At 40.0% G+C, this 20,806-nt stretch overlaps 1 protein-coding gene across 8 annotated transcripts in view; it reads right to left on the bottom strand.

Annotated features, from left to right (window-relative positions):
* Nucleotides 1–20,806, bottom strand: part of Macrod2 (mono-ADP ribosylhydrolase 2) — a 2,026,216-nt gene that overhangs the window by 12,526 nt on the left and 1,992,884 nt on the right. For all 8 annotated transcript variants that reach the window (NM_001428715.1, NM_001428716.1, NM_001428717.1 and 5 more), the window contains 1 exon segment: nucleotides 17,714–17,791. In NM_001428715.1, the coding sequence (NP_001415644.1) occupies nucleotides 17,714–17,791 (78 nt within the window).

Below are 20,806 nucleotides of genomic sequence, written 5' to 3'. Positions count from 1 at the left end.
CAAGCTACACCCTAGAAAAACAAGAAACTAATCGTCTTGGCAACAAAACAAAGAGAAGAAAAGCACACAAACATAATCTCACATCCACATACAAATATAACAGGAAGCAACAATCACTATTCCTTAATATCTCTCAACATCAATGGACTTAACTCCCCAATAAAAATACATAGATTAACAAACTGGATATGTAAAGAGGACACTGCATTCTGCTGCCTACAGGAAACACACCTTAGAGACAAAGACAGACACTACCTCAGAGTGAAAGACTGGAAAACAACTTTCCAAGAAAATGGTCTGAAGAAGCAAGCTGGAGTAGCCATTCTAATATTGAATAAAATCGATTTTCAACCAAAAGTCATCAAAAAAGATAAGGAAGGACACTTCATATTCATCAAAGGAAAAATCCACCAAGATGAACTCTCAATCCTAAATATCTATGCTCCAAATACAAGGGCACCTACATACATAAAAGAAACCTTGCACCTCATACAATAATAGTAGCAGATTTCAACACCACACTCTTATCAATGGAGAGATCATGGAAACAGAAATTAAACAGAGACATAGACAGACTAAGAGAAGTCATGAACCAAATGGACTTAAGAGATATTTATAGAACATGCTATCCTAAAACAAAAGGATACACATTCTTCTCACCACCTCATGGTAGTTTCTCCAAAATTGACCATATAATTGGTCATGAAACAGGCCTCAATGGATACAGAAAGATAGAAATAATCCCATGCATCCTATCAAACCACCATGGGCTAAAGCTGGTCTTTAACAACAATAAGGGAAGAATGCCCACATATACATGGAAAGTGGACAATGCTTTACTCAATGATAATCTATTCAAGGAAGAAATAAAGAAAGAAATTAAAGACTTCTTAGACTTTAATGAAAAAGAAGGTACAACATACCCAAACTTATGGGACACAATGAAAGCTGTGTTAAGAAGAACACTCATAGCTCTGAGTGCCTGCAGGAAGAAACAGGAGAGAGCATATATCAGCACACCTAAAAGCTATAGAACAAAAAGAAGCAAATACACCCAGGAGGAGTACAAGGCAGGAAATAATCAAACTCAGAGCCGAAATCAACCAAGTAGAAACAAAAAGGACTATATGAAGAACTAACATAAGCTAAAGTTGGCTCTTTGAGAAAATCAACAAGATAGATAAACCCTTAGCCAGACTAACAAGAGGACACAGACAGTGTGTCCAAATTAACAGAATCAGAAATGAAAAGGGAGACATAACAAAAGAGTCAGAGGAAATTCAAAAAATCATCAGATCCTACTACAAAAGCCTATATTCAACACAACGTGAAAATCTGCAGGAAATGGACAATTTCCTAGACAGATACCAGGTACCGAAGTTAAATCAGGAACAGATAAACCAGTTAAACAACCCCATAACTCCTAAAGAAATAGAAGCAGTCATTAAAGGTCTCCCAATCAAAAAGAGCCCAGGTCCAGGCGGGTTTAGTGCAGAATTCTATCAGACCTTCATAGAAGACCGCATACCAATATTATCCAAACTATTCCACAAAATTGAAACAGATGGAGCCCTACCGAATTCCTTCTATGAAGCCACAATTACTCTTATACCTAAACCACACAAAGACCCAACAAAGAAAGAGAACTTCAGACCAATTTCCCTTATGAATATTGATGCAAAAATACTCAATAAAATTCTGGCAAACCAAATCCAAGAGCACATCAAAACAATCATCCAGCATGATCAAGTAGGCTTAATCCCAGGCATGCAGGGATGGTTTAATATAGGAAAACCATCAACGTAATCCACTATATAAACAAACTGAAAGATAAAAACCACATGATCATTTCATTAGATGCTGAGAAAGCATTTGACAAAATTCAACACCCCTTCATGATAAAAGTCCTGGAAAGAATAGGAATTCAAGGTCAATACCTAAACATAGTAAAAGCCATATACAGCAAACCAGTAGCTAACATTAAACTAAATGGAGAGAAACTTGAAGTAATCTCACTAAAATCAGGGACTAGACAAGGCTGCCCACTCTCTCCCTACTTATTCAATATAGTTCTTGAAGTTCTAGCCAGAGCAATCAGACAACAAAAGGAGGTCAAGGGGATACAGATCGGAAAAGAAGAAGTCAAAATATCACTATTTGCAGATGATAAGATAGTATATTTAAGTGATCCCAAAAGTTCCACCAGAGAACTACTAAAGCTGATAAACAACTTCAGCAAAGTGGCTGGGTATAAAATTAACTCAAATAAATCAGTAGCCTTCCTCTACACAAAAGAGAAACAAGCCGAGAAAGAAATTAGGGAAACGACACCCTTCATAATAGACCCAAATAATATAAAGTACCTCGGTGTGACTTTAACCAAGCAAGTAAAAGATCTGTACCATAAGAACTTCAAGACTCTGAAGAAAGAAATTGAAGAAGACCTCAGAAGATGGAAAGATCTCCCATGCTCATGGATTGGCAGGATTAATATAGTAAAAATGGCCATTTTACCAAAAGCGATCTACAGATTCAATGCAATCCCCATCAAAATACCAATCCAATTCTTCAAAGAGTTAGACAGAACAATTTGCAAATTCATCTGGAATAACAAAAAACCCAGGGTAGCTAAAACTATCCTCAACAATAACAGGAGTTCAGGGGGTATCACTATCCCTGAACTCAAGCAGTATTACAGAGCAATAGTGATAAAAACTGCATGGTATTGGTACAGAGACAGACAGATAGACCAATGGAACAGAATTGAAGATGCAGAAATGAACCCACACACCTATGGGCACTTGATTTTTGACAAAGGAGCCAAAACCATCAAATGGAAAAAAGATAGCATTTTCAGCAAATGGTGCTGGTTCAACTGGAGGTCAACATGTAGAAGAATGCAGATCGATCCATGCTTATCACCCTGTACAAAGCTTAAGTCCAAGTGGATCAAGGACCTCCTCATCAAACCAGATACACTCAAACTAATAGAAGAAAAACTAGGGCAGCATCTCGAACACATGGGCACTGGAAAAAATTTCCTGAACAAAACACCAATGGCTTATGCTCTAAGATCAAGAATCGACAAATGGGATCTCATAAAACTGCAAAGCTTCTGTAAGGCAAAGGACACTGTGGTTAGGACAAAACGGCAACCAACAGATTGGGAAAAGATCTTTACCAATCCTACAACAGATAGAGGCCTTATATCCAAAATATACAAAGAACTCAAGAAGTTAGACCGCAGGGAGACAAATAACCCTATTAAAAAATGGGGTTCAGAGCTAAACAAAGAATGCACAGCTGAGGAATGCTGAATGGCTGAGAAACACCTAAAGAAATGTTCAACATCTTTAGTCATAAGGGAAATGCACATCAAAACAACCCTGAGATTTCACCTCACACCAGTGAGAATGGCTAAGATCAAAACTCAGGTGACAGCAGATGCTGGCGAGGATGTGGAGAAAGAGGAACACTCCTCCATTGTTGGTGGGATTGCAGACTGGTACAACCATTCTGGAAATCAGTCTGGAGGTTCCTCAGAAAATTGGACATTGAACTGCCTGAGGATCCAGCTATACCTCTCTTGGGTATATACCCAAAAGATGCCCCAACATATAAAAAAGACACGTTCTCCACTATGTTCATCGCAGCCTTATTTATAATAGCCAGAAGCTGGAAAGAACCCAGATGCCCTTCAACAGAGGAATGGATACAGAAAATGTGGTACATCTACACAATGGAATATTACTCAGCTATCAAAAACAATGACTTTATGAAATTCATAGACAAATGGTTGGAACTGGAAAATATCATCCTGAGTGAGGTAACCCAATCACAGAAAAACACACATGGTATGCACTCATTGATAAGTGGCTATTAGCCCAAATGCTTGAATTACCCTAGATGCCTAGAACAAATGAAACTCAAGACAGATGATCAAAATGTGAATGCTTCATTCCTTCTTTAAAAGGGGAACAAGAATACCCTTGGCAGGGAAGAGAGAGGCAAAGATTAAAACAGAGGCAGAAGGAACACCCATTCAGAGCCTGCCCCACATGTGGCCCATACATATACAGCCACCCAATTAGACAAGATGGATGAAGCAAAGAATTGCAGACCGACAGGAGCCGGATGTAGATTGCTCCCGAGAGACACAGCCAGAATACAGCAAACACAGAGGCGAATGCCAGCAGCAAACCACTGAACTGAGAATAGGACCCCCGTTGAAGGAATCAGAGAAAGAACTGGAAGAGCTTGAAGGGCTCGAGGCCCCTTATGAACAACAATGCCAAGCAACCAGAGCTTCCAGGGACTAAGGCACTAAAGACTATATATGGACTGACCCTGGACTCTGACCTCATAGGTAGCAATGAATATCCTAGTAAGAGCACCAGTGGAAGGGGAAGCCCTGGGTCCTGCTAAGACTGAACCCCCAGTGAACTAGACTGTTGGGGGGAGGGCGGCAATGGGGGGAGGATGGGGAGGGGAACACTCATAAGAAAGTGGAGGGGGGAGGGGGATGTTTGCCCGGAAACCGTGAAAGGGAATAACACTCGAAATGTATATAAGAAATACTCAAGTTAATAAAAAAAAAAAAAAGAGGAAGCTGTGTAAAATGTCAAAAAAAAAAATAGGGTTCTCCAAAGACTATACATGGATTGACCCTGGGCTCCAACCTCATAGGTAGCAATGAATAGCCTAGTAAGAGCACCAGTGGAAGGGGAAGTCCTTGGTCCTGCCAAGACTGAACCCCCCGTGAATGTGATTGTTGGGGGGAGGGTGGTAATGGGGGGAGGATGGGGAGGGGACACCCATAGATAAGGGGAGGGGGAGGGGGATGTTGGCCCGGAAACTGGGAAAGGGAATAACAATCGAAATGTAAGTAAGAAATACCCAAGTTAATAAAGATGGAAAAAAAAACTTTATTTAATGCCATATTACTTGCCCTTATGGCTGAATTATTTCCTAATTGATTTTAACTCAAAGGAATTTACTTTTTTTTTTCTTTTCCTGAAAAAACACTCAAAGCTAGAGAAGATGGTGACTGACTGACAAGTTTTGGTGTTTGTCTTTTCAGTAACAGTTGGAGTTCAACAACTAATAGACTAGCTTTTTAGGAACCGAGTAGATTAGCTAGAGACCATATGATGGTCTCTAGGGTAACAACAAGAGAATTTGTTTGGAAGTTCTAGGCATGCAGTGCAGTCTACCCTTGATGGAAAATTGTTCTTCCTCCATTGGGGAAGCTCATTCTCTTTGACTCAGCAAGCTACTTCAGGGAGGCCACTTGCTTATGTGGCCATAAAGGAAGAAGAGGGCAACTACATGGATCTGCAGAATTACCACTAGCAATAAATGGGTGACAGATGTCATGCTCTCATTCTAGTGTAACAAAATGAGAAGACACAGTGACCAGGCAACAGGTAAAGACTTGCCTGTGGCATCCTTCCCCTTACTCTAAACATTGAGCCCTACATGGGGAGATGTTGCTGACATAAAAGAGGGACACATAATTGAGTCCCAGTCTTAAACCTGGACCCTGGAACAAAGCTAGCCACAGTGAAAAGTGGTGCTGGAGAAAGACCTGTGCCCCCTAGTATACCCAGGGCCTGAACCACTGAATCTAAATTAGGTTTGGTAGTTAACTGCCTCCACAATGCCTCCTTAAGTCTATGGTGGCTGAGTAAAGAATAAGGCTCAACCTCCTGGAAGAAAGGTTTTTAAGCAAGCTAGCATGCAGCATTAACACTCCTGCGACACTTTGATACAAGACCTGGTAGAATGTCTGCCACAGCTCAAAGCCTGATAACCCATTTCTAACATTAGGAAGAGGCGTGTATGTTCCAGGAACAGATTCCAGTTTGGATACAGCTTTGGCAGCCTACAGCACAGATGCTCTCTTGCTGTGGCTATGAAAATCTCTGTAGCCTTGTATGTGACCCAGCCTAGTGCCAGCCTTGGTAGCTGAGGGACTGTTTGTACCATGTATCTCAAATCTGAGGTAATGCAGCTTTAACAAGCCAGTTAACAGAGTTTCAACATTATCTGGGTACCAGGAATAGACTGCACCCTGTGCTTTGGCCAATACCAACTGAGATGTCGCTCCTTGATGTACCTGACTGTATAACCTCTTGTTACCATGAGACATAGGCACATCTCAGCTTAGCATTAGTAAGGACTGCTGTGTTCAATACCATCTCAACTAAATATGCTATAAGAACAAATTGCTGAGGGTACTAATTGATGGGTTTTAACAGCTCAGGGCCAAATTCCTGGATGAAACCTAACACAGAAATTGTTAATTCCTCCTACTCCCAGGCTTGGCTACCAACAGCCTCTGGAAGATCTCCAGGGCAAGGTAAGGACATGGGGTACTAGACTTCTAAAGTATCTCTCATAGCTTGGGCTGGTCGCAGCAATCTGTTGCCACAATTCCACTTTACTAACAAGCAATCATATTCGTGTGTGCCTTGGAGCTACCCCAATGTTGTGCTATTCTTGGCAGCGTTACTGGCCACAAATGTGACATTGGAGCTAAAGGGGAGACTATCAACAGTGAATTTTTTCTGAAGTCAGTCTGAGCCCCGCCCTGGCACTTTCCAACAAGCTGTAACTGTGGATAACAGAGACATGCTTATCGGGCACAATTTCATTATGAACAATAAAATTAAGTGTATATTTGGACAAATTTTGGCTGAAACAATACATACTACTCCTCATAGACCTTGACCTGGGAGCCACCCAGGACTTAGATACAGGGTGGAAGAGAAACCAGGAGACACGCAGCCTGCTTCTCCTTTTTGGGAAGATGACTACTGACAAAACTGGGCAGGAACTCACTGGTTGAAACTGGAATGGCCTGTCATGTTATCAAGTGTTTTGAGGAAACTGGGACCTTACTTCATGCCCAAAATAGATGTGTGGAACTGACTAGTACAGGAGAACTCTCTGGAAATGTAAACACTTGTTTTAAGAAAAGTACTTTAAAAAAAAAAAAAGAAAAGTACTTTCAGGAGAAAAGAACAGAAATGCTACAAAGACAAAAGGAATTTAAAAAAAAAATCTCCCCCTAAATCTGAGCTAAAAAATTTGCTTAGCAAATTAAAATCACAACAGAAGGCATTGGGAGATTAGTTGAGGAGAACCATTAGTGAGCTAGAATTCCTGCTTCTGTGAGATGCAGAACTGAAAATGAGGAAGGCAAATAATTTGTCTTTGGGACACTATTAGAAAAAGAACAAATATTTGGGTAATTGGAGTCCAAGAATAGTACCAAAGGAGTAGAAATTATTCAACTATAGAATTCTTTCTTCATGAACAACGCAAACATTTATATATAGCAAGGCCCAGGGTCACCAATGAAATTTAATCTGGTCTACCTTTCAAATGTATGTTATGACTTAAGGTAAGTGATAAAGAAATTCTCAAAGCTGTAAGAGAAAAGAAGCAAATAAAGTTTACAGGTGCCCCAAGAGGTCTGGAAGCAGGTTGCTCAGTGTATCATACAGGTCAGGAGAAAGTGGAATATAGTCTCTGTAGGGCTGATGGGAAGAGACACTATGTCCAGCAAATATCCCCATTAGTAATCAAGGACTAACAGAAGCATCACCAAACTGAAGTCAAGACAGTGTGTGAGAGTGCGCTACAGAAATGCAAAGGACCTTTCAGACTGAAAGAATTATCAAGTAAGAAGAATAGGTATCTGTAAAATATATGCACTGATTTACAGGTAAATCAAACTAGTTAGCAGTGGAAACATGGCAGATAAGAGTACTTTTACAAAGAAGACTCCAGAAGCTAATGATCGCCAGACCAATAGGCTAAGAAATAACTATTAACCAAGACAGAGAATTAGAATTTCAAAAGCTCAGAATTACTCTTGCTTTCATGTCACTTCTCCCATTTTTCAAAACAGCATCTTATGTAGTCCAGAATGGACTGAACTTACTATGTGGCTGAGGATGACTTTGAACTCGTCTTTGGCTCTGCTTCTAAAGAGCTGAGATTACAAGTGTGTGTCACCACACTTCATCAACTCTGAATATTTGTTTGCCCCTTTGATTCTGTTCTCTACAGCATTATTTCAAATGGTTTTTTGTGTTGTATTGAGTGTGATGAAAAGAATTGTAAAGCAAACCAAAGGAAAGATGAAGAGTAGAAGAGGAAGAAGACTAGGAATGATTTATATAAGGGCTGAATTAGAGATTACCTACCAATAATTACCTTGAATGTAAACAAATTAATTTTTTAACTAAACATCATAGTAACTGGTTGGGATAAAATGCATAGCCAAACCACATAATGGCTTGACAACACTCACTTTAAAACTCAAGGCATGTATAACTGAGAACAAAGAGATGGACTGAAATATTCCGTGCTAAAAGGTGCCAAAAGAAATCAGGAATAACCATACATTCATCTAAAGCAAATATCCCAAGCAAAAGGAGGGTTAAATTGCATGCTAGACCCAGGCTCTAGCAGTCATCCACAGAATGCTCATTTTCTAAAGGCACACAGAATGCTCTTCAGGACATATGTCATACAGAAAAGCCCAATGTATTTTTGGATGTAAATTATATTGTTAACAATCTGTAGATGTATGAATAAAATTGGCCACTGGAATAGACTGAAACAAATAAAAATGTAGATAACATACTAAAACCTAGCAGATGCAATGGCTATAACATTAAAAGGGAAGTTTATAGGAACTAATTCAATTATAAGAGGAAATTGGAAATATTGTAAACAACCTATCCATGAATATCAAGGATCTAGAAAACAATGTCAAACCAAACCAACACGAATAAAAAGAAAAATCAAACAATGCAAACATTAAACACTTCTTTAGAAGGATGAAATAATTAACCCTCAGCTAACTTAAGGAAAGAGAATAATAAAGTCAGATTTAAAGGGAGTCAATATAAGTGATAAATACAGAAGACCATGAATGGTTATATAACAACTGTATGTCAAATGACTGCACATTCTCAAGACTGAGTCATAAAGAAATAGGAAAAATCAATGACAAGAAGAGAGATTGCATCAATAACAAAATTTAAGCACTACCCTCTTAGTGCTGCTGACGTTAGTAGTTCTGAGTTTCGGTCATTGAAGGGAACATTTAAAGAACTCATATCAATTCATAGAAGTTATTCCAAAAAGAAGAGAAAAAGAAATTCTTCCAAACTCATTTCATAAAGCTGCCATCACTTTCACTAAACAGCCTGGTGATCCTCCTCCTCTTCCCCTTCCTCCTTTCCTTCCTCACTATAGAGAGTGAAAGGGGAGGACAGGAGAAAGAGAACACTACAGATCAATCGCCTCAGTAAACACAAATGTAAAATTATGAACAAAACTTGGGAACCAAATCTAATTACACCGTTAAGAGATTTTACATTCGGACAAGTGGGATTTATCCCAGGAAGGGAACGATGGTTCAATGTATGCAAATGAGATCCATCAGTTATGTCAATCGAAGCCAATAAGGAATCTGATTAAAAAAAAAGTGCTGCACATAATTGTCAAAACACCAAACGCACAAAATAAAGAAAGAATATTAAAAGCAGTAAGGGAAAAAGGTCAAGTAACATATAAAGGGAGACCTATCAGAATAACACCAGACTTCTCGCCAGAAACTATGAAGGCCAGAAGATCCTGGACTGATGTCATACAGACACTAAGAGAACACAAATGCCAGCCCAGGTTACTGTATCCAGCAAAACTCTCAATTAACATTGATGGAGAAACCAAGATATTCCATGACAAAACCAAATTTACACAATATCTTTCTACAAATCCAGCACTACAAAGGATAATAAATGGTAAAGCCCAACATAAGGAGGCAAGCTATACCCTAGAAGAAGCAAGAAACTAATCGTCTTGGCAACAAAACAAAGAGAATGAAAGCACACAAACATAACCTCACATCCAAATATGAATATAAAGGGAAACAATAATCACTATTCCTTAATATCTCTCAATATCAATGGCCTCAACTCCCCAATAAAAAGACATAGATTAACAAACTGGATACGCAACGAGGACCCTGCATTCTGCTGCCTACAGGAAACACACCTCAGAGACAAAGACAGACACTACCTCAGAGTGAAAGGCTGGAAAACAACTTTCCAAGCAAATGGTCAGAAGAAGCAAGCTGGAGTAGCCATTCTAATATCAAATAAAATCAATTTCCAACTAAAAGTCATCAAAAAAGATAAGGAAGGACACTTCATATTCATCAAAGGAAAAATCCACCAAGATGAACTCTCAATCCTAAATATCTATGCCCCAAATACAAGGGCACCTACATACGTAAAAGAAACCTTACTAAAGCTCAAAACACACATTGCACCTCACACAATAATAGTGGGAGATTTCAACACCCCACTCTCATCAATGGACAGATCATGGAAACAGAAATTAAACAGTGATGTCGACAGACTCAGAGAAGTCATGAGCCAAATGGACTTAACGGATATTTATAGAACATTCTATCCTAAAGCAAAAGGATATACCTTCTTCTCAGCTCCTCATGGTACTTTCTCCAAAATTGACCATATAATTGGTCAAAAAACGGGCCTCAACAGGTACAGAAAGATAGAAATAATCCCATGCGTGCTATCGGACCACCACGGCCTAAAACTGGTCTTCAATAACAATAAGGGAAGAATGCCCACATATACGTGGAAATTGAACAATGCTCTACTCAATGATAACCTGGTCAAGGAAGAAATAAAGAAAGAAATTAAAAACTTTTTAGAATTTAATGAAAATGAAGATACAACATACTCAAACTTATGGGACACAATGAAAGCTGTGCTAAGAGGAAAACTCATAGCGCTGAGTGCCTGCAGAAAGAAACAGGAAAGAGCATATGTCAGCAGCTTGACAGCACACCTAAAAGCTCTAGAACAAAAAGAAGCAAATACACCCAGGAGGAGTAGAAGGCAGGAAATAATCAAACTCAGAGCTGAAATCAACCAAGTAGAAACAAAAAGGACCATAGAAAGAATCAACAGGACCAAAAGTTGGTTCTTTGAGAAAATCAACAAGATAGATAAACCCTTAGCCAGACTAACGAGAGGACACAGAGAGTGCGTCCAAATTAACAAAATCAGAAATGAAAAGGGAGACATAACTACAGATTCAGAGGAAATTCAAAAAATCATCAGATCTTACTATAAAAACCTATATTCAACAAAATTTGAAAATCTTCAGGAAATGGACTATTTCCTAGACAGATACCAGGTATCAAAGTTAAATCAGGAACAGATAAACCAGTTAAACAACCCCATAACTCCTAAGGAAATAGAAGCAGTCATTAAAGGTCTCCCAACCAAAAAGAGCCCAGGTCCAGATGGGTTTAGTGCAGAATTCTATCAAACCTTCATAGAAGACCTCATACCAATATTATCCAAACTATTCCACAAAATTGAAACAGATGGAGCACTACCGAATTCCTTCTACGAATCTACAATTACTCTTATACCTAAACCACACAAAGACACAACAAAGAAAGAGAACTTCAGACCAATTTCCCTTATGAATATCGACGCAAAAATACTCAATAAAATTCTGGCAAACCGAATTCAAGAGCACATCAAAACAATCATCCACCATGATCAAGTAGGCTTCATCCCAGGCATGCAGGGATGGTTTAATATACGGAAAACCATCAACGTGATCCATTATATAAACAAACTGAAAGAACAGAACCACATGATCATTTCATTAGATGCTGAGAAAGCATTTGACAAAATTCAACACCCCTTCATGATAAAAGTCCTGGAAAGAATAGGAATTCAAGGCCCATACCTAAACATAGTAAAAGCCATATACAGCAAACCAGTTGCTAACATTAAACTAAATGGAGAGAAACTTGAAGCAATCCCACTAAAATCAGGGACTAGACAAGGCTGCCCACTCTCTCCCTACTTATTCAATATAGTTCTTGAAGTTCTAGCCAGAGCAATCAGACAACAAAAGGAGATCAAAGGGATACAGATCGGAAAAGAAGAGGTCAAAATATCACTATTTGCAGATGATATGATAGTATATTTAAGTGATCCCAAAAGTTCCACCAGAGAACTACTAAAGCTGATAAACAACTTCAGCAAAGTGGCTGGGTATAAAATTAACTCAAATAAATCAGTTGCCTTCCTCTATACAGAAGAGAAACAAGCCGAGAAAAAAATTAGGGAAACGACACCCTTCATAATAGACCCAAATAATATAAAGTACCTCGGTGTGACTTTAACCAAGCAAGTAAAAGATCTGTACAATAAGAACTTCAAGACACTGAGGAAAGAAATTGAAGAAGACCTCAGAAGATGGAAAGATCTCCCATGCTCATGGATTGGCAGGATTAATATAGTAAAAATGGCCATTTTACCAAAAGCAATCTACAGATTCAATGCAATCCCCATCAAAATACCAATCCAATTCTTCAAAGAGTTAGACAGAACAATTTGCAAATTCATCTGGAATAACAAAAAACCCAGGATAGCTAAAGCTATCCTCAACAATAAAAGGACTTCAGGGGGAATCACTATCCCTGAACTCAAGCAGTATTACAGAGCAATAGTGATAAAAACTGCATGGTATTGGTACAGAGACAGACAGATAGACCAATGGAATAGAATTGAAGATGCAGAAATGAACCCACACACCTATGGTCACTTGATTTTTGACAAAGGAGCCAAAACCATCCAATGGAAAAAAGATAGCATTTTCAGCAAATGGTGCTGGTTCAACTGGAGGGCAACATGTAGAAGAATGCAGATCGATCCATGCTTATCACCCTGTACAAAGCTTAAGTCGAAGTGGATCAAGGACCTCCACATCAAACCAGACACACTCAAACTAATAGAAGAAAAACTAGGGAAGCATCTGGAACACATGGGCACTGGAAAAAATTTCCTGAACAAAACACCAATGGCTTATACTCTAAGATCAAGAATTGACAAATGGGATCTCATAAAACTGCAAAGCTTCTGTAAGGCAAAGGACACTGTGGTTAGGACAAAACGGCAACCAACAGATTGGGAAAAGATCTTTACCAACCCTACAACAGATAGAGGCCTTATATCCAAAATATACAAAGAACTCAAGAAGTTAGACCGCAGGGAAACAAATAACCCTATTAAAAAATGGGGTTCAGAGCTAAACAAAGAATTCACAGCTGAGGAATGCCGAATGGCTGAGAAACACCTAAAGAAATGTTCAACATCTTTAGTCATAAGGGAAATGCAAATCAAAACAACCCTGAGATTTCACCTCACACCAGTGCGATTGGCTAAGATCAAAAACTCAGGTGACAGCAGATGCTGGCGAGGTTGTGGAGAAAGAGGAACACTCCTCCATTGTTGGTGGGATTGCAGACTGGTAAAACCATTCTGGAAATCAGTCTGGAGGTTCCTCAGAAAATTGGACATTGAACTGCCTGAGGATCCAGCTATACCTCTCTTGGGCATATACCCAAAAGATGCCTCAACATATAAAAGAGACACGTGCTCCACTATGTTCATCGCAGCCTTATTTATAATAGCCAGAAAATGGAAAGAACCCAGATGCCCTTCAACAGAGGAATGGATACAGAAAATGTGGTACATCTACACAATGGAATACTACTCAGCTATCAAAAACAACGAGTTTATGAAATTCGTAGGCAAATGGTTGGAACTGGAAAATATCATCCTGAGTGAACTAACCCAATCACAGAAAGACATACATGGTATGCACTCATTGATAAGTGGCTATTAACCCAAATGCTTGAATTACCCTAGATCCCTAGAACAAACGAAACTCAAGACGGATGATCAAAATGTGAATGCTTCACTCCTTCTTTAAATGAGGAAAAAGAATACCCTTGGCAGGGAAGGGAGAGGCAAAGATTAAAACAGAGACTGAAGGAACACCCATTCAGAGCCTGTCCCACATTTGGCCCATACATATACAGCCACCCAATTGGACTAGATGGATGAAGCAAAGAAGTGCAGACCGACAGGAGCCGGATGTAGATCGCTCCTGAGAGACACAGCCAGAATACAGCAAATACAGAGGCGAATGCCAGCAGCAAACCACTGAACTGAGAATAGGTCCCCTATTGAAGGAATCAGAGAAAGAACTGGAAGAGCTTGAAGGGGCTCGAGACCCCAAAAGTACAACAATGCCAAGCAACCAGAGCTTCTAGGGACTAAGCCACTACCTAAAGACTATACATGGACTGACCCTGGACTCTGACCCCATAGGTAGCAATGAATATCCTAGTAAGAGCACCAGTGGAAGGGGAAGCCCTGGGTCCTGCTAAGACTGAACCCCCAGTGAACTAGTCTATGGGGGGAGGGCGGCAATGGCGGGAGGGTTGGGAGGGGAACACCCATAAGGAAGGGGAGGGGGGAGGGGGATGTTTGCCCGGAAACCGGGAAAGGGAATAACACTCGAAATGTATATAAGAAATACTCAAGTTAATAATAAAAAAAAAAAAAAGTGCTGGACAAACTGTGTAAACACAACATATAAATATCAATGACAATAGCCCAACTGACAAGCTTTCTGCCTAATATGTGAAATAAGAGTCCTATACTCCCTCTACTTTCATTTGATAGAGCTTTGAAAATTGTCTAGATCCTTAGGCAAAAAGTAGAATAAAGGCTCCTGAAAGTGAAAAGTTGCCCATGTTTATACAGAATTTGATTTTATTTCTAGGAAATGGCAGAGACTCCTCTATAGTAGAACCAATAATCAAATTCAGCAAACATATAACATATAACAGTATATATAACAGTAACATATAACAGTATAACAGTGGCTACAAAAATGTATAGCATTGCTATATGCCCATAGTGACTTGTCTTAAATAGATGTAAAGAATTAATTCTATCTTTGAGGAAACTTAACTATAAAACATTGACAAAAGAAAGTAAGCAGCACACACACAAAAAAAAAAGTAAAAAAAAAAGTATTTGTACCATCCCTATGTTCCATATCAAAAGTGTAATGATACTATTCACACAGTGGGGAAAAATGTTATGTGTAGCTACAGAAACCACCAATCGCCAAAGGATCCTGAGCAGAAGAACAAAAGAGATATTAAACATACCCCAAAACGGAAATGATCAAACCATCAGGTTTGTACTTTAAAACAGACATGTGAGTTATTAGAGAGCCTAGAAGGTACTATGAACATGTGCTAGACAAAAGACAATCTTTTCACTGGGTGCTGCATAAGTATTGGATGGCTACAGGCAGAAGAGCAAAACTAGACTCCTGTTTCATCAGCTACACAAATCAACTACAGGAAGATTAAAGACTTATAGAAGACATGAAACTGTGGGAGGAAAACAGGGCAAATACCTCAGGACTTTGTCAAGGGCAAGGATTTTTGGCAAAGACCTCAAAAAAAGCACAGGAAATAAAAGCAAAAGTAAACAAATGGGATTTCATCAAATTGGAAGGCTCTTGTGCAGAAAAAAAGTATTGATGGGGTAAAGAGACTGTGCAGTAGTTTAAATATGGTGGCCCAGGAGTGGAACTATTAGGAAGTGTGACGCTGTTGGAACAGGTGTTGTCATGTTGGAGGAAGCATGTCACTGTATGGGTGGGCTTCCAGACTCTACTCCTAGCTGCCTGTAAGTCAGTCTTCTGGCAGCCTTCAGGTCAAGATGAATAACTCTCATTTCCTTCTCGCCATACCTGCCTAGACAATGCCATACTCCAACCTTGATGATAATGGATTGAACCTCTGAACTTGTAAGCCAGCTCCCCAAAAATGTTTTTCTTTTATAGGACTTGCCTCGGTCATGGTGTCTGTTCACAACAATAAAACCCTAACTAAGACAGACACCATATGGGAGAGAGTCTCAGTAAGTTAAATCACTGGAAAAGGGTTGATAGCCAGAATAGAATGAACTACAGAAACATTAGTAAGGGAACATGTGACCTACTTTACACATGGGCAACAAATCTAATGGGTAAACATTTTTAAAAAAATGACCAACGGGAATATTGAAATAAAATTACACAAAGATATCATTTCTCTACAGTAGAAATTGTGATCATCAAAACAATGGAAAAAAGTTGGCAAGGGTTTGAAGAAGCCTTGCAAACTGTTAGTGTGAATTTAAAATAGTATAGTCATTATAGAAAAAAGAATGGAAGTTTCATGGGGAGAAAAACCTACCATATGGTCTGACATCCCAATTACTGAGCATATTTCTGAAGGAAACAAAATCAATATGTTGAAAGACTTCTTGGCAACACAATATCCACAAGAGTAAATATTAAGGAATTTATAGGTAGATAAAGAAAATGTGGCACATATATGTACTGGAATACTAGTTGCCATTACAGGAAAATCCTGTCAATTGTGACATGTGTGGAACTAGAGATTATATTAAAAGAAATGGACTGGATACAGAAAGGCAAGTGATTAATCATCTCTAAGAAATGGAGTGGAAGGCAGTGGATACCAGAGATTAGACACACTGAGAGGGGCTCGGCGATGGCTTCTGCACTGCAGTTAGGTAAGATTGAGAAGCTGTGTAGACTTGCAGAGGAGGTGTGCAGATGAGAAGGTAGATTTCCATTTCAAAGAGTTAAAGGGAATTTGAGTTTTTACCATAAAGAAATGAGTAATGTCGAAGATGAATATTATTAACCTGACTTAGACATTATAAGATGTGTCTGCCTATAGAACCATAGCATAGTAGACCACAAGTAAGGGTAACTTTAGAATGTTATGTATCTCCAAACATAAACAGACACATATCACTTTGTATAGTTTATGGCCTATGGATTAGTTTTCTTAGCTGTGAGATCTACTGTTGCTGCAGGGATTCGCAACTCTCCCTTGGAGTTTCTCTTCCTTCCCAGGCCCCAAGTAACCAGAGTTACTGTCTCCTGTCTTATCTAATCCACATTCACTGAGCTCTGTCAAGCTCACTGACCCCTGCCTTCAAAAGTCTACAGAAAGCATTGCCCATTTTGTGGGCTGCTGCTGCCTGTCTTACCCCAGCTTCTCTTACCTAAATATGTCTCAGCATACCTCTCTCATTAAGCTGGAAAAGAATCTTTAATATTTAAAGCACAAACCTTAATGACTCAGTAGAATCATCCCTGCTGAAACAGGTATTATTCTAATACAAATAATGACATTCCTGAATGTTCTTAGCATAGGTGTATAGGAGACAGAATGTTAATAAGTTCACGATGCCGGGATCTTTATTTGACTCTGATTTGGAGGGCATCTACTTAAATAGGTTTATTTTTGAGGTGCTCTGAAAGAGTCATTGTGTGTCTGGCCAAAGCCTCAGAGGCTAGCAGTTGAGGATATGAAAAGAATCTTAGCACAAGCTCAATGAATAGCTCTGGGAATGCCTGTGCAACAGGGTTAAGGGCAGGCCAGGTAGATTGCAGTCTGACCTTGGAATGACTCACCATGACCTCCATATACTAAGGAATATTTAAACCATGTGTGCTATGTTAAAATTTGTGTGCACACACACGTGTGAGAGTGTGTGTGTGTGTGTGTGTGTGTGTGTGTGTTAAAGGCTTCCATTTTCATGATAATCTAGGTAGAATTTGGCTTTTGAAATTGACTTTGTTCTAACCAAATATGTTGATCGCTAGATCAAATCATCCCCTTCATCCTAGATTACATGTGTACAAAATACCACAGAACCACAGTTGAGCACAGGCAGCTTAGACTCACCATCAGGACCTGAAGTGTTTTCTGCCTCGCTGGAACCTTGGCTTTCAGCAAACACAGCAGGTGCTTCCTCGCCTTGAGCTGAAGGAAGGAAAGCAAGAGTCCTGATTACCAAAGAATCAGCTCAGCCCTGCTGCCAATCTGCTCCTCTCACCCTCCACTGCCCTCTTAAAGTTCAAAATACTCTGAGGATTTAACTTCTTTTTGCAGAGTGTGTTACAGGAGGAAGTCGTGGGTTGAGATGCTTGAATATCCCAGAGCTGTCTCCTGAGTTCTCTTTAATTTGTGAGATAATCACGTGCACACACAGAGTTTCTCAAAATAGAACTGTAGTAGGATAAGAAAAGGAATGTGCTCTAATCAACCCAAAGTACTATTTAAATATAGGGAGGGAGGAAGACAGAGGAAGGGAAGGAAGGGGTAGGGAAAGAGTGGGAGAGAGAGAGACAGAGGAAAGAGGGAGGAAGGGAGACATGGGGAGAGAAAAAATGGAGGGAAAGAGAGGGGAGAACAGACAGGAGATGGAAGGAGGAAAGGACTGGTAGGGGCAGGGACACACACACACACAGAGGGAGAGAGAGAGAGAGAGAGAGAGAGAGAGAGAGAGAGAGAGAGAGAGAGAGAGAACAGAGACTTAAAAAAAAAAGTCTGATCCTGCCTTAGGCTTGTCTCAAAGTTCAAAGTTCCCTTTTCCTCACAGGAAGAGTTTTCCTTGTTAACAGGTGTACAACAAGGCTGTCTCTCTAGACCTTCTATGGCACTGCCATGTTGGAGTGCTAAGTGTGTAGCCTGCCGCCAGCTTGTGTTGTGAGCTGTTTTCTATATGACCCTCAGAAAGAAAGGCATCAATTCACTGAGGTTCAAGTTATAACCTCCCTTCAACCTAAATAAAACAACCCCACCCACCCACCTCCCGTCACCAAATCACCAGGGTTTCTCTGTATAGGAATGGCTGTCCTAGAACTCACTCAGTAGATCAGGCTGGCTTCCAACTCAGAGGTCTTCCTGGCTGGTGCTTAGATTAAAGGAGCAGGCCACCACACTAAGCTTACACAACCTCTTTAACTGTTGCAGGGAGAGGGCTGTTCACATTTCCAGATCTTCAGAAGGACAATTGACCTCTCAAAGCTTAAATACCTAGTATGTTTTCCCAACATGAATAACAAGGGCATGTATAAATAAGATAAAAATGCTACAAATACAAATATGTGAAGATTTATTTCTGTGCATTTTATAAAAAGGGAAATCATTTTACAGGAGGACATCCTGGGCGGGCAGGATGTGTTAAGCTCACTGTGCCAAGTGGGGTTGAAGCAAGAGCTCCCATTTTCTGAGGGAGACTGTCATTGGTACAGTCTGTACTCACAGCAGCCATTTACTGATGCTGACAGTCAAGAAATATGTCTTAGACATGACTGAGCATGTAGCCTGGGTGGTCAGAACTTGAAGATATAAACACAAGTGGAAGTGGGCGAAGAGGAAGAAAGTCATTTTAGAATTTGCAGTATGAGTTAAGGCTCATTTAACTGAAGATGCTGAACAGACTTTTGTGTTGGGTTTAAGACAGGGAGTGTGAAGTAGATGGAGGAATTGGGGAGATATCATTCTTCGGTAAAACTGATGGTACAAAGTTAGATGAGCCGGCACAGGAGAAGGATAACACAGGAAGAAAATTCTTCAAGAGCAACCGTCCGGTAACACTGGTTGAGTTCTTCTAGTAATGTCTGAGGATGGAATTGGAACACAGGAAATAGACCCTGAACTTCCAGCTGAACCTGTCAGCATACTATCACACTCTAATTCTGAAACTTCCAGAAAGTTTAGCACTTTGAATTTGCTCATTAACACACTTTCTTATACTTCAGTGCAGAAGAAACCAGTGATGTACCCTTTAAGGGTGGAATCATGAGCAGTTTACCCCGTAAGACTGAAAGCAAAGAATAAATAAGGAAAATAATTGATATCATAAACACAACAAGCTTTGGGATGGAGCTTAAAGTATTTTGAAAGAGAAAAAAAATACTTGAATTTTTAAATTATAGACAATTAGTAGTATTAAAAAAACTTCTAAAATTAGAAATATAGGTCAATAATCCAATAGAAAAATTACAAGAGATGCAAGAGCTCATTAAGAAATAATGTCCTACATTCTAGTGAAAAGATGATTCCGTTTTAAAATTATGAGAGAAATGCAAATGATGATGATGATGACGACGACGACGACGACGACGACGATGACGACGACGACGACGACGATACAAGGTTTCTGCCTGGCTTGGCAGATGCAGATGACCCTCTATCAAGAATCTCTAGAAGCATGAGGTAGATTACTGACAGGAATTATTTTAAGGAACCAGTGCACTACGAATGGAGCACAGACTCCATGAGGAACAGAGCAGTAGGCTGACATTCTAGCACCAAAGACTGAACGGGCACTCCGAATGCTCTGAGGGTTGGTGGAAGTCCTTAGGGTTCAGCAAGTAAGAAAGATTCTGCTAAGTGCCTCAGGTTTTCAAGTTCAGGGTCTACAGATCAACTTTTAAGTAAAAATTAAGTCCAGGGCTGGGAAGATAGCAAAGCAGTGGAACACTTGCCTAGAATGTGTAAGTGGCACATGCATGCACATGCGCACACACACACACCACACACCACACACACACACACACACACACACACACACACACACACACCACACCACACCACACACACACACACACACACACCACACACACACACACCACACACACACACACACCACACACCACACACACACACACACACACACACCACACACACACACACACACCACACACCACACACCACACACACACACACACACCACACACACACACACACCATACACACACACACACACACACCACACACACACACACACACACACACACCACACACCACACACACACACACACACACCACACACACACACACACACCATACACACACACACACACCACACCACACACACACACACACACACACCACACACACACACACACCACACACCACACACCACACACACACACACACACCCCACACACACACACACCACACACACACACACACACCACACACCAC

This window comes from Rattus norvegicus, chromosome 3 (assembly GCF_021556685.1).
Source record: "Rattus norvegicus strain SHRSP/BbbUtx chromosome 3, alternate assembly SHRSP_T2T, whole genome shotgun sequence".
NCBI classification, from domain to species: domain Eukaryota; kingdom Metazoa; phylum Chordata; class Mammalia; order Rodentia; family Muridae; genus Rattus; species Rattus norvegicus.
Note: the sequence above shows the minus strand (reverse complement) of the source record. Positions and strands in the feature narration are given on the sequence as shown.